Genomic DNA, 27,281 nt, shown 5'->3' with positions numbered 1-27,281 from the left:
AGTGAAGTGTATGACATGAATGTAAGAGTGCTACCTGTTCGTTACACAGGGTCCCCAACCCAACACAACCTGTCCTTTTTATGACATAGAGTCAGCAAAATTTTTAATATTTATGAGGAAATCTTTTTCAAATTTTTTTTTAACTCCTTTCTAAATCCACTGGTTTCTGAAAGCCTTGATGTTCCTTGGAAGAGTATAATTTTGAAACGGCAACACTGTGTTCCTAAAAAACTGGTCAGGGGGAGAGTATTTGCTAAAGCTTAACATCAAGTTAAGTATATTTAGAAACCAAAATAATCCCTTGTTAAACAATTTCTACATTTTTGGGTTATATGCTAAATGAAGTTTTCCTATATAACCAATTAAAACTTAGTAAATGGCTGTCTAAATGGTGATACAAAGTTCAAAACCAATTATTCATTACTTACCAAGCCTGCCTTGTCATAATGTCTATGACATAGCTATTATTACCATCAACAAAAGTACAACACACAAACCAACTGATAAATTATATATTACATGTTTATTAAGGGTACAACTTTTATGTAAAATTTACATTTTTATGAAAAATCAAAAATATTTACAAAATATTGTAAGATTTGCATTGTTCTAATTACAACTCAAAGTAGTAAATAACAAATCTTAAAAACTCACATTTGTTAAGAGTTCTGTGTTTACAAATTCTTGGTTAAAGAGGCAGCTACAAAGTTTATCACTATACATAAGCAAGAACCAGCTTGCTAAAATACATTTCCCATTGAAAATCTATTGGTCTTTTTTTACACCATTAGTGGATTTTTAAATGAAAAAATCAATATAAACTCATATGGCTTCAAAATTGTAACCTGCACCCGATACAAATTTATGTACCAATACTTGGTATGAGGACTGGTAATTAAGAAAGTGCAGAAGTATAACCATTTCACTAGTTTGTACATTTTAAGGTAATACTTGATTAAAAACAAACATGGTGAGTATAATGGTGTCTATCCAATAATAAAATATTAACTTCCCAATAAAAGCAGTTTGCAAAGCAATTACAGTTAAGATTCCAGTAAGGGACTGTAATTGGCATTTAAAAGGGTACAATATGTTAGAAATTCTAATTCTGTCCACTATCTAGTCAAGATGAAAATTTTAGCAAATTATCTTATGTATTGCTTTAGTCAAATCTAAATTTAGAATGGGGCTAACACTGAATATATTTAAAAAGCACATATTGTGTTATATATATATATTGCTAATGAGTAGATTTTCTGCTGTATTTAATATAGCAAGATGTTACATAAATGTATAGAGGGAGGGATTTTACTTTCTGTAGAGCTTAAGAGAACAATTAGTGATTTTATATAAATTTACTATATATAACACAATTTATTACTTCTATGCAAAATGCAGGACACTGGTACTTATCCTTATAAATAAAATTCCCATTTGTAAATTATGAAACTGTGTCCAAAATATTTACTTCCTTCAATTAATCAGGATTTGTTATAAAGTTAGGTTTTTTACTATTTAATATTAGTAGTTTATTTTAAGAAACGCTTAACCCAATCCATCGTTTCAAATAGTTTCCTCATTTTTAGCAGGTGGTGATAAGAAAAAGAACATAAAAACTGCCAATTTTTCCAAGTGTTGAAAATGCCAAAACTGATCTTTTCTAAAGTGTGTTCCTCACAAACTACTACAAACTCATGCTCACATCACATTCAGTAAATAAATATATAAATTTCCAATAATAAGAGTGAGGGGAAATGTTAAGTTGAGAGTGAAAATGCCAGTTACCAATTTACCATTACGGTGTTGCAGAATTTTTTGATAAGGTTAGGATGGAACATCTGAAGGTAATCTTTTCCCCTGTAAACATAGGCTGTTAGTTATATTTCTCTAGTGGCTACAGTGTAACACTAAAGAAGGGAGCCAGGGTTCTTAAGTATAAATTGTCCTCTAGTTATTCTGAATTCCCACTGCAATTGCAACCAAAGATTTTTATAAAAAATCGCAATTATCTTGTAAAAATTCTTGACTAAGATTCTGAATACAAAATCTGGACTGTGAGGAAAAAAGTGAGGCACATTAATGAACACAAACTGGATAGGCACATTTCTGGGTTTTGTTATTGTTTTAAAGGCACACGTTATGCAATCCATATAAAAATAAATTAAATCTAACAGCATTAATTCATCAAAACAATCACAACTTCTATAAAGTTAACTGCAGAAGCAAATTTCTCTGCTGTCTTTTGCAAGCTTATTTTAAAACACATTGCACTTGAGGATTAAAAAAATCATATAAAACACCATTTACACTTTATTAATATGTTTATATGAGAATCAAATTATAAATTTTGCATACACCTTGGACTCTGGTCTGATTACTTTATGGCACATAACTCAATTTGATTGAGTGTTATCAACATTATCCCAAACTTAGAATTCACGTTCTGTTTGTATCCATTTAATATCAAACTTAAACGTTTTTAAAAGCTACCTCTGACTCTAAAAACTTATAGAAAGCTAAATTATCTTGTGCTTCCTCTCCTGAAATTTCAGGCCTCATATTACACTAAAAGCCCCCTTTTCAACATAGACACTGAAGATAAAATTTCCAGCCTATAAAAACTTCATTTTACTGAGAATCTGAATAAATGTGCTTCCTGAATATTGCAGTTGATCATTTACAGCGTTGAAAATCATTTCAGTGCTATTTTCTTCGGTGACTCACTTCAAAAGTGCAATTTAATGTTTGTAGTTAGCTCTTAAAGATATAATACAAGTCAGAATAGTGTTTGGAAAGAAAAATAATGCAGAACGGCAGGTCTGTACTACTCCCTTGAGCCAACCACTTTCCCAGGTCCATCAACAATCCGCCAGGTATCGTCCTGGAAAACACCAAGTAGACCTTTGCCATTATAATTTCAAATGAACTCAAAGGAGGACATTTCCACTGTGGTTACAGACACAAACCCCAGTTCCCATCTGCTGTTTACAGTACATTAGAATCAGATCACAGGTGTTCAGCTATACTGACCATGAGTACTCTCTCTCCCAGGCGTGTCTCTATCTGGCACTTTGTACCAAAGGTCAAAGGAAACATTTACATGCCTTCAGACTATAAACTACTTGAGAGTCATTTAGTAACTATTAGAATATAAATGTTTCCCACGTACATGAAAAAGCTTGAAATCTCCCAACTTACCAGTGGCAAACCGCTTCTTTACTAAGGAAAGCCTGTAGCCAGTGCCTACAAGTTCAGTATCTACTCCTGAGAGGGTACTTCCCTCGCTGAGGAATTGCACTGCAAGTGTTGTGGGTTTACTGGGTCCTTCTGAAAGATCAAATTTTGCTCTGAGGGACCCAGAACCTATAAGGAAGAGAAGAAAGAATTTATACAGGATACTATTTCACACCAAAAAAGGCAAGTGAGCAAGTAAAAGCTAAAAAAAAGTCAATCCTATTCCAAATTCTTTAAACGTATAAGTGAATCATTGTCCTGTTTTCAAATCAGATTTTAGTCAGTGAATCTGAATTTTCATTAAGTAATCTTAATCCATGCTTCTCCTTGACTTAATAACAGTCTTCAGAGAGATTTACTATTGATATTCCTACACTCTGTGTGTGTTGAAGTGAGTCAAAAGACAAGCAAGGCTGAGGACAGGAAGGAAGGAAGCCCTGGAAACAATGAATGGGCATTAAAGCCAAAGGGAAATGACTGCTGAGTACCATGGGGCAGGAGAGGTAAAGAAGCTAAGATAGCTAAGATTGGGAAGAGCTGTATCAGTATTACCTCTGTATTCATCTTTCTTTTTAAAATCATGCCAAATATGTCTGAGGGGCTTTCTTTTCAATGTAACCATTTATTCCACATTCCTCAGTCTAATAGTCTGGCAGAAATAGTATATAATTATGAATATTATAAATTTATAGTATTATAAATGTATTATACAAAAGAAACTATCAAAAGCTATGGATACAAAGCACATAAAATGTCGTGGGGATGATGGGGTCTGTTTCAGGAAAAGGTAACTACAGGTGCAGAGACGGGAGAGCTGACAGCACGATGCATTTAAGGTAACTACATCTATACCAGAAGATCAGGAGAACAGATGTAAGTGGAGCAAAGTGGCAGAAGACGATAGACTGGTAGCTGAGGAAAGCTCTAAGTATCTTTACAGACCACAATAATAAATAAACGTAGGGAGCCACCAAAGACAAGGAAGACAAAACATTTCAGGTAAGAATCTTAGAAGGGCAACAAGGTACAAGATGCAAGGCAGGGACACCACCTGCAAGTCAATAAAATGGTCTAGGACTCTAGGTGACAGGAAAAGTGTGTTTGAACTACACTGGGGGAAAGGAAAGAGGAGAATGAATTTGGAAAACATTCAGGAGTTGAAGTCAAAGGGTAAATAGGAGGAGAAGCCTAAGAGGGAGGGTTCCCAGGTTTCTGGTTTGAGAAAAGCAGACAGAATTGCTGGGTAGAAACAGTGACATTCTGTGATTCCCCGTGCAGAAACTGAACACCACAGACAGAAACTTGAAAGAAAATATAACAAAGACCCATCCTATACTACTGTACCTGGTGGCACACAGATCAGTTGGGAAAATGAGTTGCTGTCTAACCCTTAGCCCGTGTCCAAGTGCTCCCTAAGCTTTTAGTTTGTGATATGCAACTCAATTCTGTGAAAGTGCGACCACAGGCCAAGAGCAGCCAACAGGGCAACCCTTAAACTTTAGAATATTTCCTGCTCCTCTCCGGAGCATAAAGCCAAAACAGAAACAGACTTCTACTTTATCGTATTCTAGTTTGGAGATATCTTTTTAAAGGTTGACTAACCAAATCAGAACCACACTTGTAAGATGTGATTCTCACACAGTCCTCATACAGTCACTCTGATACCTGAACAGCAGAGGGAAACTATAATTACAACACCCAGTTAGAAAATTTGTATCCTGTTTTTCAGAGAACAAATTCCCTTCTTGGCAAATACCTACAATAACACTGTTTCATTAAATATGGGGAAAATATTAAAATATAAAAACCCTTTCTTCCTTGCTAACTGGTTGTACTTCCAGTTTCAACTAGGACTTTCAGTTTTATCTCCTAAGTCATACAGCTAGAGTAAAAATCAGTACATTTGCCACCTGAGCACAGGCAACCTTTAAGTACCAAATACAAACAAAGGAACCAGAGATTAGCTGGGTTAGGAGTGTGGTTCTCTAGTTGTAAAAGCCTAGTTCAGCACAGGAGGTGAACAATACAAGTATGCACCTGGTCTTTTATGCAGAAATACCTTTAAGAAAAACTACTGATGATATATTTTAATCACATGATGCTTAAAATGTTCAAAAGGAAAAAAGTGAGTAAAACTTGAAAAGCCAAAAAACCTACCTAATAGGAAAAGTTATTGGAGATTAATTAGGCATTCAAAAGAGATAGGAGAAGTCTCCTTTGATTAAGAGAAACTGCCATTAAAATGTTAAAGACTGTCCTGGGAATTATATTCTAAACTGAGTGAGAGGATACACTAGGAGTGACCAACTGACTAGTAGAGATTTCTCTGCACTGTGAGCACACATGCAGACGTGGTGGGCGGAGGCGATTACCTTGCTTCTTCTTGAAATAATGATCACAGAATTAAAGGCTGTTAATAGTTTTAATAAGGGTATATGACCAAGGAAAGGTTCTCTTGAGAAAGAGTAGGCAAGATAGGCAAGGGGAGTTTTTAAAGCCTGAGAGCTTCTGTACTATTTCCGGGAGGCCAGGCAGACCCCATTAACAGAATGAACTAAACAGCATGTTAATTACTTTAATTAGTTATCAGTTTCAATTATCAGGTTTCCCAGACATCTATAAATTAATCGGTATCTTCTCATGTGCTAACATTAGTTAGCACATGAACATAAGGAATATTTACATAATATTTATAAAGTTATAGCAAAACATTTTCTCACAGAGAAAGCACTTTCAATCTAGAAGAAAAAAATGTGTTCTGAATCTCAATTGGTCCATTCTTTAAGGTATTAACTTCCACCTAGTGGTCAGTTCTAGAACTGAAGGCATGAAATTCCAGGAGAAAATTTTCCATAAACATGCCTAAAAGATCCATTTTCAGTGCCATTATATCATAAACAAACCATGCACACACTTACCTCCATTTTCTGATTTTTCCGAAATACCAGACAGTTTCCAAAAGGCTTTCATCTGTTCTGCATTCCTGTAAGAACAAATATCTTCAGCTAATGTGTCTAGTATGATGCCTTCCTTGTACATGGATGAGCACTTCAGTAAATACATTTTAAATATTTCACTAGAACTAGTGCTAAATTTACTTCAGAATAGTATCACTGGTGAAAATGTGTTTATGGATAATATAAACAAAATACTATTCTTTTTCTTAATAAGTAGATATTTACCAAATTATATAATTCTATTTCTGTTGATAAGAGAAAGGAAAACAATGTATAGGTGATCGAGTACCTTCATTACTCAAGGAAAATAGTTTTATTATTAAATGGTGAAGCAGATATAAACAAAGAATCGTCAGAGTATATACTAACATTAATGGAGGAAGCAAGAGAGGCAGTTAAGAGATGGGACTAATACTTAACACTAACCAGGTAGGTTTTCCTATAGATATGCTAGATACTATATTTAACTCTGTAAAATAATTATCTTTATTTTTAAATGAAAAAAGTTTAGAGAAGTAATGTACTTTGAGGGTAAAGTTGTACTGAATCACTCAAGTCTGGGTGGGGACAGCAAACTTGGTTTGTTTATTCTGGGTTGAAGCTACTGTAGCTTGACTAGTAAAATCTACAATACATTTTATAACATGATTTCTATGTGAAAATACACTAAAAATTTTCAAACTTGTAAGACAACTTTCAGAAATGAGGTCCTATACTGGGGGACTGCAGACAGAAATGTAGTAGGAATTCAGAATCTACTTACTCACCATATTGCAGGGGGAAGGGACTGCATGTGTGTGACTCCGCCGTCCACTGGTACCACCACCTGTATGTTGGAGAGCACGCTTGGCGCCACCATAGCTTCCGGGTTGTACTTATAATCCACCCTAAGATCTGTGGTGCCAGCACTACATTTCCAATATGTGGCAAGATTTAGAGGAGTGGACTGAATACCATTTGATGACACCTTTAAAGAGAGAAAAAAACAAACAAGAAAAAAACAAACCTTTGACCTACAAAGTAAACAAGTCATACTGACATATACATGAACACAAGAGATCACACATTCAAAAACAATAATGAGGGAGTTGTCTGTTGCTAGGTAGAGTGAAGCAGGCTCATCTCAAAGGTATAAGCATGACTCTCAAAGTGTAGACCTGGGACTGTTTACATCAAAATTTCTGTGGTGCTTGTGGACAATGCATATTTCTCTGGCTCCAAATGCAGAAAATCTGGAGGCATTGGTGATATTAGTGTTACCATTGCTGCTGCTGCTGCTAAGTTGCTTCAGTCGTGTCCAACTCTGTGCGACCCCATAGATGGCAGCCCACCAGGCTCCCCCGTCCCTGGGATTCTCCAGGCAAGAACGCTGCAGTGGGTTGCCATTTCCTTCTCCAATGCATGAAAGTGAAAAGTGAAAGTGAAGTTGCTCAGTTGTGTCCGACCCTCAGCGACCCCATGGACTGCAGCCTACCAGGCTCCTCCGTCCATGGGATTTTCCAGGCAAGAGTACTGGAGTGGGGTGCCATTGCCTTCTCCAACCATTGCTACCTTCCAAATGCAGAACATCTGATTCAACAGGTACAGAAATCAGGGTGTTAACCACATGATTCTTATTTATGCAGGTAACATTTGAGAATGTCAACATTCAACAGAAAGTTCTAAGATTCTTCATAAGAATTTGGATTTAAAACAGAAAAACTGGGTCACCATGCAGTTCCACAAGCCTGGAGTTGGAATACTCCAAACTCCAAATGAAATTTTAATCACAATCACTTACTTCTTTTCAATGAGACCTACTCTGATCATCCTGTACAGACTTTTCTTTCTCCATAGCACAATATACATTATTTACTTATTATGTTTACTATCTCCCTATGCTATTCATAGCAATTAGCAAGCATTGAATAATACATACTTGCTGAATGAATGATAAAATGAATACTTGGAATAAACTTTAAGCCAACTTAAGTGGCAGTACTTTTTTATTCTTTTAAGTCTATTTCCTAGAAACATAAGTCATTTTTAATACAGTTACCCTATTAAAAATTCAAACAAGACATAAGAATATGAAAATAGGAAACTTATCCCTTGGCACTTACTCCCCACTGTTAATCTCATGGTACATACACTTCCAGACTTCCTAGGGATGCAAACGAGATCTGTCTCATTCTTTGAAATGGCCATAATAATTAATTTAATCAATCTCTTTCTCTGTGGACATGTACTCGAGTGGTTTCCAAACAATGCTGAAGTGAATATCCTTTGTACCTTCCAACCCCATCTGTGTGATTTCCAAAGAACTGATTTCTGGAACTGTTGAATTAAAGGTTACATCTATTCAACAATCTAATAGAGTTACCTTCTAAGAGGTTCTATTAATTTGTACTTCTATTAACAAGTGGTAATTTCATGGATAGAGGAGCCTGGAGGGCTACAGTTCATAGGGTCACAGAGTCAGACATGAATGAGCATGCACACCCACACACACCTTTTCTAATAGAGCAATCTTTTTCATTTTGGTCAATCTAATGAGAACTAAAACTGGTATCTCATTGTTGTCTTAACAGTCATTGCTCTGATTACTACTGACATGGAGCATCTTTCTAAAAGTTATCTATTGAATTATTCATCTTTTACTTGTAATTTATAAGGATCCTTTGAAGTAAACCTTTTGATCTATTTTACATAATACTTTTCCCTCAGATTAAATACTGATTCTGTTTAAACAAATACAAACACACACAGATTCATTTCTTTCTGTCTCAAGTATCTTACTCGCTTACTGCATGTCGTCTGGGTTTGCAGTATACGTAGGTCTTCCACACTTGAAGATTAAAACATGTAATAAACACACGGTACACATGCACATATACCCATGGGTATACATATACTCACCCATGCTTTTAGTGTTTTTTATGTTTTTATTTGGGCTTCCCTGGTAGCTCAGCTGGTCAAGAATCTGCCTGCAATGTGGGAGACCTGGGTTTGATCCCTGGGTTTGGATGATCCCCTGCAGAAGGGAACAGCTAACCACTCCTGGAAAATTCCATGGACTGACTGTATAGTCCATGGGGTCACAAAGAGTCAGGCACGACTGAGCAACTTTCACTTCATTTCACTTCATGGCTTGATTTATTATTATTAAACATTTGATACATGCAGATTTTATTTTGGTTTAAGGTATGAGCTGGAGATTTAGCCAAATTTTCCCCTCAAATCTCTAGTCTGTTGCCCCAATTTCACTTATTGAAAACTTCATCATTTCCACATTGTCTTGAAATGCTACTATGTCATATAAGCAGTTTTCTGTTTATTCTTAGATCTATTTCTGGATACTCTCATCTCTTCCATTCATCTGGCCATCTATTGTTCTGCCAGTTCCAAACTATTTTAAATACTGTTGGCTTATAATGTTTTCCCATTAAAACTAAACAGTACTTTAGGTTACTTTTTAAAACATTTCTTAATTTTCCAGGCTTTATGCTTCTGAGAACTTAAAAATGATTGTCAGGTCTCCAGAATTCACCAAGTTTTTGATCAGGGTCACATTGAATTTATAAGCTAATTTAGAAACAGATTTTTACAAAATAAGTCTTCCTTTTTAAAGTATACCTTTCTAACAATATTCAAGGCAGAAGAGGTATGTTTCTTAGTTTGAAAAAAAAATTTGTGTGTTCACTGTAGCCACAGGAAAGGGATGCTATAATAGATCTTTTTAAAAACAATTCTGAAGTATAAATGATATATTAGCTTCAGGTGTACAATGTGGTGATTTGATATTTATATACATTGTGCAGTGACCACAATGATCATCACAGTAAGTCTAGTTATTGGGTGTCACTATACGTATATACTACAAATTTTTTTCCTGTCCTGAGAACTTTTAAAATATACTCTTAGCAACTTGGAAACATGTAACCCAGAATTAACAACTTTGGTCACCATGCTGTGCATTACATCCCATGACTTACTTATATCTACAAGTCCGTAATTTTTTACTCCCCCCGCCCCCACTTCATGCATTTCACCTATGCCCAGCCCCCTGTGCCCCAGTGGTTACCAATATGTTCCCTGTGCCTATGAACTTGGTCTACTTTGTTTGGTTTTATAGATTCCACATATAAGAAAGATCCTGCGATTTCTGTCTTCCTTTGCTTGACTCATTTCACTATTTTTTGCCAATACCATGTTTCCATTACTGTGTCATATGGTTTGAAATCATGGAGCGCAATGCCTGTAGCATTTTGTCCTTTCTCAAGATTGCTTTGGCTACTTGACCAAATCCATACAAATTTTGTGAATCCATACAAATTTCAGGATAGTTTATTCTATTTCTGGGGCTTTCCTGGTGGCTCAGTCAGTAAAGAATCTACCTGCGCTGTGGGAATCCTGGGTTGGGAAGATGCCCTGGAGGAGGGCATGGCAACCCACTCTAGTATTCTTGCCTGAAGAACCCCCAAGGACAGGTGGGCTACAGTCCACGGGGTCGCAAAGAGTCGGACATGACTCAGAGACTAAGCACATTCTATTTCTGTGAAAAAATGCCACTGAAATTTTAATAGGTATTACATTACATCTGTTTGGGTAGTATGGATATTTTAACAATTTTAATTCTTCCACCAATGAGCATGGATTAGCTTTTCATTTAGTTTTGTCTTTTGTCACTGTCTTCTAGTTCTCAGTGTACAGGTATTTCATCTCCTTGGTTAAATTTATCTCCAAGTATTTTGTTCTTTTGATTATTTTCTTAATTTCCTCTTCTAGTTTATTATTAGTGTACAGAAACACAACAGATATATTTTGGATTCTGCAACATCACTGAATTCATTTATTATTCAGTATTTATTCTAAGTTTTGTTTTGAAGGAGTCTAAAGGTTTTCTACATATATTATGTGATTGGCAAAGAGTGATAAAACTGGATGCCTTTTCTTTTTCTTCCCTAATTGATTTGGCTAGAACTTTTATTACTGAATAAAAGAGTTAGGAGTGGGCCTCCTTGTCTTATACCTGCCCTTAGAGGAAAAGCTTTCAGATTTCCACCACTGAGCCTGATGCTAGCTGTAGGCTTGCAATATATAACATTTTTTATGTTGAGGCACACTGCCTCTGTACCCACTACATTGGGAGTTTTTAATCATAAATAGATGTTAAATCTTGTCAAATTCTTTTTCTGTAATCCACTGAGATGAGCATATGATTTTCATCTTCCTTTTCTTAATGTTGTATATTATGTTGATTGACTTCTGGGTGTAAAACCATCCTTGCATCCCTAGAATATATCCCACTTGATCATGCTGTATGACCTTTTTAATGTATTACTTAGTATGCTATTATTTTGTTGAAGATTTTTACATCTATATTCATCAGGGATGCTGCTGCTGCTGCTGCTGCTGCTAAGTCGCTTCAGTTGTGTCCGACTCTGTGCGACCCCATAGACGGCAGCCCACCAGGCTCCCCCGTCCCTGGGATTCTCCAGGCAAGAACACTGGAGTGAGTTGCCATTTCCTTCTCCAATGCAGGAAAGTGAAAAGTGAAAGTGAAGTTGCTCAGTCGTGTCTGACTCTTAGCAACCCCATAGACGGCAGCCCACCAGGCTCCCCCATCCCTGGGACTCTCCAGGCAAGAACACTGGAGTGGGGTGCCATTGCCTTCTCCGATTCGTTAGGGATATCAGCCTGTAATTTTTTTCTTGTTCTGTCCTTATCTGGTTTTGGTATCTGGGTAATGCTGGTCTTATAAAATGAGTTTGGAAGTCTTTCCTCTTTTTCTTTCTTTTTTTTGGAAGAGTTTGAGAAGTTCAGTTCAGTCGCTGAGTCGTGTCCAACTCTTTGCGATGCCATGGACTGTAGCACACCAGGCCTCCCTGTCTATCACTAACTCCCGTAGCTTGCTCAAACTCATGTCCATCGAGTCAGTGATCCCATCCAACCATCTCATCCTCTGTTGTCCCCTTCTCCTCCTGCCTTCAATCTTTTCCAGCATCAGGGTTTTTTCCAATGTCAGTTCTTCACATCAGGTGGCAAAGTACTGGAGCTTCAGCATCAGTCCTTCCAATGAATATTCAGGACTGATCTCCTTTAGGATTGACTGGTTTGATCTCCTTGCAGTCCAAGGGACTCTCAAGAGTCTTCTCCAACACCACAAAGCATCAATTCAAAAGCATCAATTCTTCGGCGCTCAGCTTTCCTTATGGTCCAACTTTCACATCCATGTATGACTACTGGAAAAACCACAGCTTTGACCAGATGGACCTTTGTTGGCAAAGTAATGTCTCTGCTTTTTAATAAGCTGTCTAGGTTGGTCATGAGCAAGAGTCTTTTAATTTCATGGTTGCAGTCACCATCTGCAGTGATTTTGGAGCCCCAAAAAATAGCCTCTCACTGTTTCCATTGTTTCCCACCTATTTGCCAGGAAGTGATGCAACCAGATGCCATGCTCTTAGTTTTCTGAATGTTGAGTTTTAAGCCAACTTTTTCACTCTCTTTTTTCACTTTCATCAAGAAGCTCTTTAGTTCTTCTTCGCTTTCTGCCATAAGGGTGGTGTCATCTGCATATCTGAGGTTATTGATATTTCTCCCAGCAATCTTGATTCCAGCTTGTGCTTCATCCAGCCTGGCATTTTGCATGATGTGCTATGCATATAAATTAAATAAGCAGGGTGACAATATACAGCCTTGACATACTCCTTTCCCTATTTGGAACCAGTCTGTTGTTTCATGTCCAGTTCTAATTATTGCTTCTTGACCCACATACAGATTTCTCAGGAGGCAGGTAAGGTGACCCGATATTCCCATCTCTTGAAGAATTTTCCACAGTTTGTTGTGATCCACACAGTCAAAGCCTTTGGTGTTGTCAATAAAGCAAAGTACACGTTTTTTTGGAACTCTCTTGCTTTTTTGTTGATTCAATGGATGTTGGCAATTTGATCTGGTTCCTCTGCCTTTTCTAAATCCAGCTTGAACATCTGGAAGTTCATGGTTTATGAACTTTGAAGCCTGGCTTGGAGGATTTTGAGCATTACTTTACTAGCGTGTGAGATGAGTGCAATTGTGCGGTAGTTTGAACATTCTTTGCCATTGCCTTTCTTTAAGATTGGAATGAAAACTGACCTTTTTCAGTCCTGTAGCCACTCCTGAGTTTTCCAAATTTGCTGGCATACTGAGTGCAGCACTTTCACAGCATCATCTTTCAGGAAATAGCTCATTTGGAATTCCATCACCTCCACTACCTTTGTTTGTAGTGATGCTTCCTAAGGCCCATTTGACTTTGCACTCCAGGATGTCTGGCTCTAGGTTGGTGATCACACCATTGTGATTATCTGGGTCATGAAGATCTTTTTTGTATAGTGTATTTTCTGTGTATTCTTCCCACCTCTTAACATCTTCTGCTTCTGTCAGGTCCATTCTATTTCTGTCCTTTATTGTACCCATCTTTGCATGAAATGTTCCCTTGATATCTCTAATTTTCCTGAAGAGATCTCTAGTCTTTCCCATTCTATTGTTCTTTGCATTGATCACGAGGAAGGCTTTCTTATCTCTCCTTGCTATTCTTTGGAACTCTGCATTCAAATGGGTGTATCTTTCCTATTCTCTTTGTCTTTAGCTTCTTTTCTTTTCTCAGCTATTTGTAAAGCCTCCTCAGACAACCATTTTGCCATTTTGCATTTCTTTTTCTTGGGGATGGTCTTGATCATGCCTCCTGTACAATGTCACGAACCTGCATCCATAGTTCTTCAGGTGCTCTATCTATCAGATCTAATCCCTGACATCTATTTGGAATCAGTTTGAGAAGAACTGGTATTAATTCTTTTAATGCTTGGCAGAATCTGGCAGTGAAACTATATGGTCCTGGACTTTTGTTTGTTGGGAGGGTTCTGATTATGGATTCATATCTCCTTGCTAGGAACTGATCTATTCATATTTCTACTTTATGATTCAGTACTGGAAAGCTGGCTGGATGTTCCTATCAATTTGTCTATTTCTTATAGGTTGTTCAATTTGTTGACATATAATTGTTCATAGCAGTCTCTTGTGATTCTCTGTACTTCAGTGGTATTGGTTGTAGCAACTCCTCCTTTGTTTCTGATTTTATTTGAGCCCTCCTTTTATCTTGGTGAGTTTAGATAAAAGTTTGTCAATTTTGTCTATCTTTTCAAAGAACCAGCTCTTAGTTTCACTGATCATTTTTCTTAGTATCTATTTCTGCTCTGAATTTTGTTATTACCTTCCTTCTACCAATGCTGGGCTCTGTTTGCTTTTCTTTTTCTACTTGCTTGAGGTGTAAAGTTAAGCTGTCTGAGATTATTCTTTCTTCTTAAGGTAGGCATGTATCATTTTGAACTTACACTCTAAGAAATGCTTCTGCTGCATCCCATTAATTTTGGTATATTGTATTTTCATTTGTTTCAAGGTATTTTTTTACTTCTCCTATGATTTCTTTGTTGACCTACTGGTTCCTCAGTAGCATACTGTGTAATCTATACGTATGTGTGAATTTTTCAGTCTTCTTGTAACCAATTTCTAGTTTCATACTGCTGTGACCCAGAAAGAGATGCCTGATATGACTCCAATATTAAATTCATTATGACTTGTATTTTAACCTGATGTATGATCCTGGAGAATGTTCCATATGCAGTTGAGAAGAATATGTATTCTGCTGCTTTTGGATGGAATGTTTTCTAATTATCTGTTAAGTCTATCTAGTCTAATGTGCCAGAGGAACCTGGCAGGCTACAGTCCATGCGGTTGCAGAGTCAGACACGACTAAGTGACCAACATTAACACTTTACATTTAACAACCTAACAGTCTTAAGTTGCAAACAACTTAAGTTTGAATACTTTCCAAAGCTCTACATTTTTACTTCTCCCAATTTTGTTTTTCACGTCACATTTTACATCTTTTAATCTTGTGTATCCCTTCACTAATTATTGTAGTTATTTACTATTTTTGTCTTTTATCCTTCATATTACCTATATATGATTAATCCACCTCTACTTTATATTTACCTTTACCAGTGAGGTTTATACTTTCATATTTTTGTTACCAATTAGCACCCTTTTCAGCTTAAGAAGTCCCTTTAACATTTCTTGTAAGGCCGGTTTATTAGTGATGAACTCCTTTAAATTTTGCTTGTCTAGGAAACTCTTTTATCTTTCCTTCAATTCTGAGCAATAACTGCCAGGTAGAGAATTCTTGGTTAAAAACTTACTTTGAATATATCCCTGTGGCCTGCAAAGTTTCTGCTGATGGTCTTAAGAGAGTTCCCTTGGTTTTTTCCATTGCTGCTTTTAACATTCTTTTTTTTTAAACTTTCAACATTTTAATTATAATGTGTCTTAGTGGGGGTCTCTCTGGGCTTCCTGGATCTAATGTCCGTTTCCTTCCCCAGGTTCTTAGGGAAGTTCTCAGCTATTATTTCTTCAATAAGTTTTCAGCCCCTTTATTCTCCTGGAACTCCCAAAATGTGAATGTTAGTTTGCTTGATGCTGTCCAATAAGCTATGTCCACTTTTTAAAGTTTTTTGTTTCTGCTGTTCTGATTCAGGTGAGTTTCACTGCCCTGTCTGCATTCACTTGTCTTGTCTTTGCTTCATGTAGTGTGTGGCTGAACCCCTCCAGTACATATTTCAAATAAGTTACTCTATTCTTCAGTTCAGTGACTTCTATGGGTTACTTTCTTTTGTTTTCTATTTTTTTGTTAAAATTCTCACTGTGCTTATCCATTCTTCTCCCAAGTGAGGTGAGCATTTTAATACCACTACTTAGAACTTTTTATCAGGTAAATTACTTACCTCTGTCTCATCAAGGTTTTTTCCCTAAGGTTTTAGCTTATTCTTTTGTTTGGAATATATTCCTGTTTCCTCATTTTATTTGATTTTCTGTACTTCTTTGTATTAGGTGAAACAGCCATCCCTTCCAGTCTTGAATGACTAACCTCTTGTAGGAGATGAACCTTATTGTTCAAACTTGCCTTAGCTCTTGGTTGCTTCTCAAACCTTGGTGATTGTCCAAGCAGCCTATTTTATATTTACTAGCTCCTGGTGATCAAGGGTGTGCCAAGACCGGTTTGTGTTCCAAAGCAGGAAATCTGCCAGCATGTAGATTCAGATTAGGAAGCTAGACCCTCAGGCAGCAGCTTTGAAAGCAGGCAAATAGATATAGTCCTGTGGGACTGAACACAAGTGTAAGCCCTGCTGGCCACCTGATCAGGGGATCTGAAGATGTCCCCTGGTTGACAGTCATAAAAATCAGGGCTCTGGACAAGTGTGTAAGTTCCTTTCTGGGAGAAACTGGCGAGCTGGGGCAAGGCAGAGAGAGTGAACTGACTGCATCCCCAAGCCTATGTTCTCTGAGAACATACCTGCAGACTCCTAGATGTGCATCAAATCTGAAGCCTGTCCCTTGGACTGCTATTCCAGGCCAAGCAAATGAAGTCTTTTAGAGAAAGACTACAGAAGCTTTTCAGTCTGCTTTCTGTGCATTACCCTGGTGGCAGTAGCCTGCCAAGAACTGTCTCACTAACTGTTATAGTCCTGTGGGACTCAGAATTATAAGCTACCCTGGCCTCCAGAACAAGGGGTGTCCCCTGGGCTACAGCTGAAAAACTTGGGGCACCAGACATCTATAAAAACTCCTCTAGTAGATACCAGTGTTGCAGAAGACAGCACAAAGATGACACTCATCAAGGAAAGGGGGGGTGGGGAAGTCTTAAATAAAAAAGATAGCACCTGCCAGCCTTAGCATGAGAGAGGGAGAGTCCACTGGTTGGAGGATAAAGTAGTGCCCACCAAGAGAAAAAGTCTATAGTAAAAATAATCATAAAGTGGTACCTGTTTGCTGGGAGAGAGCAAAAGAGGTGCCCTTCAGCACCTCATTCCCTGGAGAGTGTTCACCTCACACCCTGGCCCTTCAAGCTGACACTTTAAGATCAGCAAATGCATCTCCTTCACATGGCCACTTGTATACCTAGAGTACTTGAGTCTGCATGCAAGCCCTTTAAAGCTGTTTCAGATCCCTGCAGCCCTTGGTTCCTGTGGATGTGAGCTCCACTGGTTTTCAAAGCTGGATGTTTCAGGGACTTGTCTATCAAGTGCAGGTCTCAGAAGCTGGAGTGTCTGTGCTGGTTACAAACCGTTTGTTCCTCAGAAAGAAGCTCCATGTTTCTGAGTTCCATCAGGTAATAAATAGGCTGCTTTGCTGGGGTTGAGGCCTGTGGTGAAGCTGGATCTCAGCCTCTCCTACTTGCCTCAGTGTGGTCCTTTTCTTATGAGCTGATGTGAAGAATCTATTTAGCTATCTTTCAGTCTCTTTAAGAGGGAACATTCCACATGCAGCTACAGATGTGATGTGTCCCTGAGAGAAAGTGAGTTCAGGATCTTCCTGTGTTAACACCTTGGACACTGTCTCCAGCTCTAATTAGTTTTTTTTTTTTTGATGTGAATATTTTTCTCCATTAGTTTTCCTAAATGGTTATTTTGAAAGCTATTAATTTTAATATTAATTTTTAAATGACCACTTTGCTAAATTCTCCTACATCAGTTTTTAAGTTGATTCTTTTGAGATATATTGATATCAATATATCTCTTGATATATTCAGAAATATATCACCTGTACTGATAACTTTGGTTCTTTACCAAATTTATCACCAATTCTTAATTCTCTTGTCTAACCATCACTTCGTGGGAAATAGATGGGAAAACAGTGGAAACTGTCAGACTTTATTTTTTGGGGCTCCAAAATCACTGCAGATGGTGATTACAGCCATGAAATTAAAACGCTTACTTCTTGGAAGGAAAGTTATGACCAACCTAGATAGCATATTAAAAAGCAGAGACATAACTTTGCCAACAAAGGTCCGTCTAGTCAAGGCTATGGTTTTTCCAGTAGTCATGTATGGATGTGAGAGTTGGACTGTGAAGAAAGCTAAGCACCAAAGAATTGATGCTTTTGTACTGTGGTGTTGGAGAAGACTCTTGAGAGTGAGTTCCTTGGATTGCACGGAGATCCAACCACTCCATTCTAAAGGAGATCAGTCCTGGGTGTTCTTTTGAAGGACTGATGCTAAAGCTGAAACTCCAACACTTTGGCCACCTCATGCAAAGAGCTGACTCACTGGAAAAGACTCTGATGCTGGGAGGGATTGGGGGCAGGAGGAGAAGGGAACGACAGAGGATGAGATGGCTGGATGGCATCACCGAATCAATGGACGTGAGTCTGAGTGAACTCCGGGAGTTGGTGATAGACAGAGAGGCCTGGTGTGCTGCAATTCATGAGGTCGCAAAGAGTTGGACACTTTTCAGTTCAGTTGAGTGACTGAACTGAACTATACTAACACATCCAGAAAAATCTTACGTACTAATAGGAATAATAGGTGTCTTTGCCACTTCTTTCAATGCTTTAGGTATTTCACTATTAAGATTGATATGCTAGTCTTTTCAGATGAAGGACATATTCATATATTTATAGTTACAGAGTATTTTAATTGGTAATAGGTGGTGAATTTGATCAAATTCGTCAAAATCTCCGTAAGCTTATGAAAAGATTTTTAAAGTTTGAAATACCTTTGCATCGCTCAAATGAACTTCATTTTGGCTATGACATGTTATTTAATGACATGCAATATTCTATTTGCTAATATTTTAATTGAATATTAAAATATTTTAATATTTTATTAATGATATGACACTTACCTGATACTTTAATACATCTACATTATAGTAAGAAGCAGCTGGATTTTGCTCTGATAGCTTCTTGAGGTAGACAGTAACAGCTTGCATGTTCATCCAGAAATCTTTTGTGTTAGAATCACACTGTGATGGATCACTGTATGTGTAAGAAATATTTTCATTATTTTATTTATCTTTTTTATCTGCCTGTCTGTAGTAATTTGGTGACTTGGGAAAGACTAGTAGAAATGAACCAAAAGATAGGATAGAAAAAATTAAAGTTAGGGGATAAAGAATGGTACACAGTAGAAGGCTACCTAAAAGATGAGAAGATGTACAGCAGAGAAGGATTTAACAATAACTATTACCACCATCGGCACGCATAAAACAAAGACAGCAGAAGCCTAATTAATCATAATAATTTTGGTACTATCTTCAAACTGAACTATTATTGCTTCAAAGAAGAAATAAAATTTTCTTAAAAAGGAATTTCACCTTCAAAATAAAAGTACACAAACCTGAACACAAGTTGTGCATTTGGAAGAATTTGTTCTAGTCTGCTGATATTTTTCACCCTGAAGCAGAGCACAGCTGGAGATGGATTACTGGTGAAGACTTTAATAACTCCACTTGGAAATGATATTGTCATGTCACCAGTGATCTTCACAATACACCTGAAAGTGGAGATTGTGAAAAATTTTAAGTTTATAAATGAGGCATTTAAATCTCCATTTAAAGCATATTTAGTTTAAAAAGGGCTTTATTTATACATACAGCATTTTATAATTGTGGATGAATTATTTCTTAATAAAAAATGATCAATTGTGAAATGACATATTCGTCTAACACCAGCCTTTCCTGGAATTAAATTCCAAACACAAATGGAAGCACACTGATGATGTCTGCTCAGACCATCCGCTGGCGGCCTCCTGAGGCCACTGCTTCCCTGGAAACACTATCTCCAGCTGTAGCTGTTTTCCCTCCAAACCCTACAAAGTGCTGGGCCTGGTGGTGGCAGTGGCAGGTGCCTTGCTCCTCACTGCTTCTCACAACTGTATATTCTTTCCTCCTTCTGAAAAACGTTCTTTTGAAAGAAGAACCACCTTCTTTTGAAAAACCATCAGATTATACTACTCTCTATCAGAACCCTTCAAATCATTTTCAACATTTCGTTTCCTGAAAATTTAAGCTCCTGACTCACTGTCAATCTGTTTCTGTACCACTACTCCTGTCATAAATTTTTAGTGATTTCAATATCCACACAGATAAATCTTCTCAGTACTTTGGTCACCTAGTTCTTCAGCCCCTTACCTTCTGGATCCTGCCTTCCAGCCTACCTCAGCCACACTTAAGCCCCGCTATCATCTCAGTCTGACTCCCCACGGATCAGATTGTCACCTCCTATGTTTCTAAATCATTCCATCTAGTACTGCATCCCCAACTTCATCAAAACCCTCCATAGTCCATGTTCCTTCTAGCTTTTCCACTAATCTTCATTCTCCCTTCCCTTCATATCCTCAGTTCCCCAGCCTGAGACTTCATGGTCCATCATTATGCACACTCCTTTGTATAACCCACCCGTTGGTTCTCTCTCACTTGACTATGCTTGCTTGGCGAAAGTCTTAACCAAATCCAGATCCTCACCCCCTTCTACATGGCTCAACGTGACTAGAAAAAACATATAACTATACAGCCAGAACTCTCAATTGGACCCCCTTAGTATTGGTATAGGATATTCGACTACATTCCCTAGCTCTTTTCATACTTACTTTCTCCTTTAACCTGTAAAATATCACCCCCTCCACCTGCAGTCAATGACTTTCCTTTAAATTTTATGAAGGAAATAAAATGAGAAAAGAACTTCCTCACAGTCTCACTGCTAAAATCCTAAATGTCCCTTAGGCTGAAGGCATCTATATTTCTGCCTTCCCTCCTATTTCAAGAGATAATAAGTCTATGCACCTAAGGTTAATCCTGTCACTTCTGTCCTGAAGCACATCTCACACTGAAGAATTTCACTCATGCAATTGTCCCCTTTCCTGCAGGTTCAATTTTTTCCATAAATATTAGATTTTTCCCACATGCATATTGAAATGCCTATTATCTTTAAAAAACACAAAAACTAAAATAAATAAAAGCCTCCTCTGATTTCTCTCCTGCTACCGCCCACTTTCTCTGCTCTTACTTAGAGCAAACTATCCTAAAAGAACTGCCTAACATTTGCTCTCTCTGAATACAGCTGTCTGTATTTGCATCATCTCCTGCCCCTGAGCTCCCCTGAAGCAGGCTTTCATCTCCACCAGTCTACTAGAGCTGCTCTTGTGAAGGTCATTAATGACCTCTATAATGTCAGTATCAATTTTTCTTGACCTGACGCCTGCTTTCATGAGAGTTTATTCACAGTTTCTGGGATACTGCTCTATTGGTTCTCTCCCCACCTCTCATATTGCTTGCTGTCCCAAACTCCACTGCTGATCATTCTTAGCTTCCTGTTTTTGCCAGGATTTAGTTCTCATCAGATCTCTTCTTTACACCCTAATGCCCCCAGTTTAAAGTGTCATGTACAAACTAATAACTTCCAAATATTTTCTCCCTAATCTGAACCTATCTCCCTAACTCCAGAATCATGTATTCAACTACCGTCAACATCTCCACTAAGGTGTCTTAAATTTGGCAATCTACACACTCAACAATCTTGCCAGCTCTCTTTTCAAAATATATTCAAAACTCCCATTACCACTCACCATCTCCTCTGCTAATACCCTTATACAAATAACCATCATTTCTCACCTGGACTTCAGTGGTTAACCCTTTCTCTCTGCATCTACTCTGGCTCCTTCTAGTTTATTCTCCATATAGCAGGCAGAGTGCTACTTCAAAAATATAGGTTAGTAACCTCATCACTTCTCTACTCAAAAGTCTCAACTTGCTTCCCACCTCACCCAGAATGAATTCCAACCTCGCTATCATGGTCTGCAATACCCAACTTGATCTGTTCCGCCTGTGGACTTAGCGTGGCTACCTTCCTCCTTGTTTACTTCTACTCAGTGACATGGTTCTTTCTGCTGTTTCTTGAATATTTCAAGTGTGCTTCTACCTCAGTCCCTTACACCGCCTGGAACGCTTTTCACTCAAGTTATGTGTCTTTAGTTAATGCTCTTCCCTCAGTGTCTTTCACACATCTACTTAAATCAACCTAAAAAAGTTTTCTCTGATCATTTTATCTAAAATAGTAGCTGACTGTTGTTAACTGTTTATCCCCTTAACCTGGTTTTGCTTCATAGCATATTATCAATACCTCTACTTTTCATAAGTAACATTATTCATTCAACACACATTCATTCATAAAATATTTGCACACTTACCATGTGTAAGATTCTGTTATAAGTGCTGAGGATACTTTAGTAAACAAAAGTTCTTCTCTAGAGAGCTTACATTATCTCAAGAGAAAACTAATAAACTTTCTTTCACAACAATGCAAACTTATACTAGTCCTGCACTAAAATATTTAATGAATGAATGTTATACATGAAAAATAAATGAGTGATCATTTACCCAAAGATCATTTTCTTAAAAGTAAGAGGTTAAACTAATCCTTCAAGAGTCTGCTGTAAATAGATATACACTGTAGGTCGTTCTTGCAAAAATCACACTTTCACCAAAGATATACATTAGGTGAAGATTCAGAATTCTGTCCCCATCTAGGTCAGCTGCCACAATCCTGTTCTACAGATGTGTTAAACAACAGATATGTCACACTGGTCATAAAACCTGGCCAAAAAGGTACATAAACTAGAAAAAAGCCAACACTCTGATTATAGTGGTTTCTTATATCTGAAAGACAATCTCTAAATGACTATATTTGGTAGCAAAAAGCAAGTAAACAAGTAATAGAAAACCCTAGCCTATAGAGAATCAAAAGATAACTCTCAAAATTTACCAAGTCCCCTGTGCCCTGCAACACACACACACACACACATCTTTGAAAAACTAACTTGGTGGGATCTGCCCCTTTAAAGTAGGCATTAACAGATTCTGTGAGGGCAATTGCCACAGGCAGGGTGTCTTGATTTCCAAGGCTGACAGGACTGGGACCTCGTGACACACCTAGAATAAATATAAGTCATTTGTTAATCCTATAGAAAGATATCTATTGAATACCAAGACAGAGTAGAGTCAAAATGTTAGCTTGTCAAAATTAACTCTATTTCTGGTTTCAAAGATGCCCCAAGTATAAATCTGGTTAAAAAACAGCATAAAACAAATTGGACAAATAAAAAGTCAAGAAAACATGTCACACTGACTTTTAATGGAATGACACAGAAGGGGTGGGTTAAGGAATGTCAGAGGGGAAAAAGCTCTTCACATGAAGAGCTGAAGTTACTAAAATATGGCTTCAAAACCACTCAGATATTAAATTCTCTCAGGTTCTACCCTGAGATTTTTCTACTTAAGGTATCGCTCTCCATTCAGTACTTCTAAATGAGCAATGTAATGTGATCATGTACTCCTTACCGCTGTGTATGTACGTGTGTGTGCGTGCGGGTGCACACGCACACATGCTCAGTCACGTCTGATTCTTTGCAACCCTATGGATTATAGCCTGCCAGGATCCTCTGTCCATGGGATTTTCCAGGCAGGAACACTGGAGTGGGTTGCTATAATTCTCTTTTACCTCTTCTTTGTCTAATGCTTGTACTATATTCCCATATTATCTTTCCTTGAAATATGACTAATAACATCATTTGGGTGTAACATTCCTGACATAAAGTTCACTTAGTAAGATAGCTTTAGAGACAAATCATACATGTTTTAAAAGCATAACAAAATGTAAACAAATTCAATGCATGTGTATTTTAAAAACCTAAACAAAGTATCTGGTTTACTTCATGACAGAAAAATCCGTTCAAATAGCACACTGCCTTTTTTTTTCTTTACAAATGTACTCTTTTCATTTATGCCTACCATTACTGTTACTGATCGGAAAGTGGAACATTTCTTTTAACATATGATTTATGATGCAATTTTGTAAAAGTAAGTCTATAGAGTAATTATTCATTCTTAAAGAAAAAAATAACCTAGATCAACACATAGCTCTGAAACTGGAATGTATGTTTTTGTTATGTAAACATTATACAATGTTCACAGCCACCAGATATGTTTATTTCAACATGAGTTACTTCGTGATACCCACAATATTAATTCTGACAAAAATCAGTTTTATTTGCCTTGCAACTAAACTTAGTATCCTACAAACAATGAGAAAGAGCTTTTGTTACCTTTAGAGGACAGGAAGATTTTGTAATGTTAAAGATTTTGATAAATTCTGATTTAGAAGGTTCTTCATAATTTAAAAAAAGGGCTCCGTGATTAAAAATACACAGAAACAGGAACTGCTATTTCTAGGTCACTGGGAAAGTAAATCCTCCCTAACAAGACAACTTAAAATTTCATACGAAAATAAACTCAGTATTAAAATGTATTCCCAAAATCACAACAGCTACTATTTACTAAGCACTAATATATGCCAGACACTTTGCCAAAGAGGCATGGAAGAAATGGTGCCTTTTTGAACCACAAGGAGTTTTTTTGCAAATCAGAAACATACTTTGTGGGTGATAGGCTGAGTGATGAAAGGACATGAAAATGTGTCTGAAGAAGTGTTTATGACCCAGACAGGACACGAAGGACCTTTAATTTTATTCCTCTGGCACTAAAAGCCACTGAAACGTTTAAAAGAAACATGATTGTGTTTTTCATTCTGCAAGATCACTGAACACTGTGAATCCTGGATTGAAGATACAAATGACTTGACAGGAATTCAAAATGAGGCGAGAGATAATTAAATGAAGGGCTTGAGAGGCAGTAGTTTCTAGGATATGTGATTACAACTATGCAATCACATGTTCATGCAGTGGGAAAATTTCTTTGTAAATCTAAATTAGTTCAATTTTTTAAAAAATATCTTGTTCTAAACTAGAGAGTCACTAGAAATTCAGGAAAGCATATTTTCAGAGAAAGAGGAAGGCTATAGTAATATTTTATTAGAGAAAATTATGTTTTCCTAAATATGAAATTAATCTTTTCCCTTAAATAATCTACACAAGTGAGTATTTACACACAGTCAGGGGTAACATTAATGTCTGCTACTGCTCTGACATTAAAAATCAAAAGAACCTACAAAGTTATTCTTTTCAATTACCCAATTTAGGCATATAAAATGAGAGTTCTTGAAATAGTTTCCCCTAAATTGTAAAGCCTGTTATTGAAATACTGGTGAGAAGGAAAAAATACTGGAGAGTTAGGTAAAAACTCAAAATCTACTTAACATTTTTGCATATCCTCCTTTGTATTTTCCATTTTTGCTCCCAAGGCCATATTGTATATGCATACTTAAAATGTTTGACATAGGAAATATTTACTTAAGTCCCTAAAAGTCTAAATGTGTACTGTATTATTCAGAATAACTCACTGTATAGAAATAATTCCTTGGATATTCTTTTTAAGGATAATATGCATTATTATTTAGAATAACTCACTGTATAGAAATAATTCCTTGGATATTCTTTTTAAGGATAATATGCATTCTAATTCTGACTTAACTGTTGCATATTTAAACACTGTATGTGTTTTGAAAATGCAGACAGAGAAAGCTGAAATAAAGAGTATCTACCTTTGTAACAATCAATGAATAGATTTTTGTGGAATTCCTTTCAGCTCAGAAGTGAAAAACAGGTGCTTAATCCAACTACTTCCCGCCTCTGCACCTCTAACTTCAGCTCACTGTACGAGTGGTTTTTGTATGACAGCCTTTGCTTTGGATGTCTTTATATTATAGTTTTCTTTACACTGATATAATCTTTCTGGTTCTTTCCTAATCAGTTTTTCTCTGCTTCTGATAGCCCCAGAGTAATATTTGTTGTTATATCTTAATAGAGAGGAAAGAAGAGCAGGGGGATGGAAGATAATGCAAAAATACTGTATATTTTTATACTTTATCCAGTATCATTAATAGATCCTGTATAGAAACTGGACATAATTAGTACAAAATTGAGACAGTTAAACCTCAGAGTTATTCTTGATTTCTTAAACACTATACATTGCTGGAAAAGGAAAAATTGGGTAACAGTATTTTAGATATACTTTAGGATCATTAGTCAACACATACATCTGCTTTCAATACAATACCTTGTGAAGTTTCACTGTGCTTTTCAATTTCACAGAGTGTCCCAATCAAATTATCATCTTCTATCATATTTAAATAAAACAAAATATTGCAGGAAAAGAAAATACTTTCAAGAACAAGAAGCAAAAACTTAAATCTGAACACAGAGCTGAATAAATATCACAATAGAGAGAGAGAACATTTTAGATAGATTTAAAGAAACTCTTGCACAAAGTCCACATTACATCCTCCTGCATGCCTGTACCATCAATGCCACCTACTTTGATTCTCCTATTGCCAGCACTGGCTATAACGATAAATATTTTCCAACTTAATCAAAATTAAAGTTTCCTTTACAAACAGAAAACCTTATGAATTATCTAGGTAATGGGAAAGGACTAAAGCAATTTTGGTAACTCAGACCTGCTTGATTTCTAACAGGACCCACCTATGTTCTTTATGAGTAAAACACAGATTCTATGGAAATAAAAAGTAAGAAAACCACATATGCAAACAAAATATAAAAAGAAAGTGCCCATTACAGCAAACAGAAATACTTATTGAATATATTATTTACATAAAGTTAAAACATGGGAAAAACAGTCTGTTCACAAAGGTATATAAAATAAAATAGTAACACCATGTTCAGACATTTAGAAATCAAATCATTTTTCTCAGCCTGTACCACTCATGCAATTTTTGTATTGGATACACACAGAAGATGCATTTCTTCTGAGTTCGGACAAATCAAATTGGGTATAATTAAATCAGCTTAATTAGAGTTGGGATTCTGAAACTTAAGATGCATCAGAATGGCCTGGAAGGCCTATTCAAGGACTGCTAGCCCCACTTCACAGTTTCTAACTTAAAAGGACTGCATTTCTATTAAGTTTCCAGGTGATACAGACAGATGCTGCAGGTCCAAGGATCACACTGCAAGCACAAAGCCCTCTTTCTTTCAGAGTCAACTGCTTTTTAAAACAAATTTTTTTAGGAATGCAAATATCAATTCACAGTAGAAAGTACTGCATCATATTCTGCCTTCAATTATATTTATATTGGTCAAAAATTTATAAGTTTGATGCATTCTTAACAGTGCTAATCATGATTAAAATTCTCTATTCAGATAATATAAAATGTGAAAAAGAAAAGGAACTATCATTATTAGTTTGATAATGCCAGGTGTGTTTCCAAAAACCAAAATGTCAAATGTTAAAACTTTACTACCATCAATCAACCTGATCATATTTTGGACAT

General features: G+C 36.8%; 1 protein-coding gene across 2 annotated transcripts in view; it reads right to left on the bottom strand.

Moving 5' to 3' along the window:
- Positions 1-504: 504 nt before the first annotated feature.
- FCHO2 (FCH and mu domain containing endocytic adaptor 2) overlaps positions 505-27,281 on the bottom strand; it is a 126,789-nt gene continuing 100,012 nt past the window's right edge. For both annotated transcript variants that reach the window (XM_086362116.1, XM_086362117.1), the window contains 7 exons: positions 22,855-22,966; positions 19,378-19,533; positions 18,884-19,016; positions 6,959-7,158; positions 6,153-6,217; positions 3,199-3,363; positions 505-2,881 (listed from right to left, as the gene is read on the bottom strand). In XM_086362116.1, coding sequence (XP_086218242.1) covers positions 2,859-2,881; positions 3,199-3,363; positions 6,153-6,217; positions 6,959-7,158; positions 18,884-19,016; positions 19,378-19,533; positions 22,855-22,966 — 854 coding nt within the window. In that variant the 3' untranslated portion in view covers positions 505-2,858. The remainder of the gene's footprint in view (positions 2,882-3,198; positions 3,364-6,152; positions 6,218-6,958; positions 7,159-18,883; positions 19,017-19,377; positions 19,534-22,854; positions 22,967-27,281) is intronic.

Source organism: Bos grunniens, chromosome 20, assembly GCF_055505025.1.
Source record: "Bos grunniens cultivar Pamir isolate PY7600 chromosome 20, Bosgru_T2T1.0, whole genome shotgun sequence".
Classification (NCBI taxonomy): Eukaryota; Metazoa; Chordata; class Mammalia; order Artiodactyla; family Bovidae; genus Bos; species Bos grunniens.
Note: the sequence above shows the minus strand (reverse complement) of the source record. Positions and strands in the feature narration are given on the sequence as shown.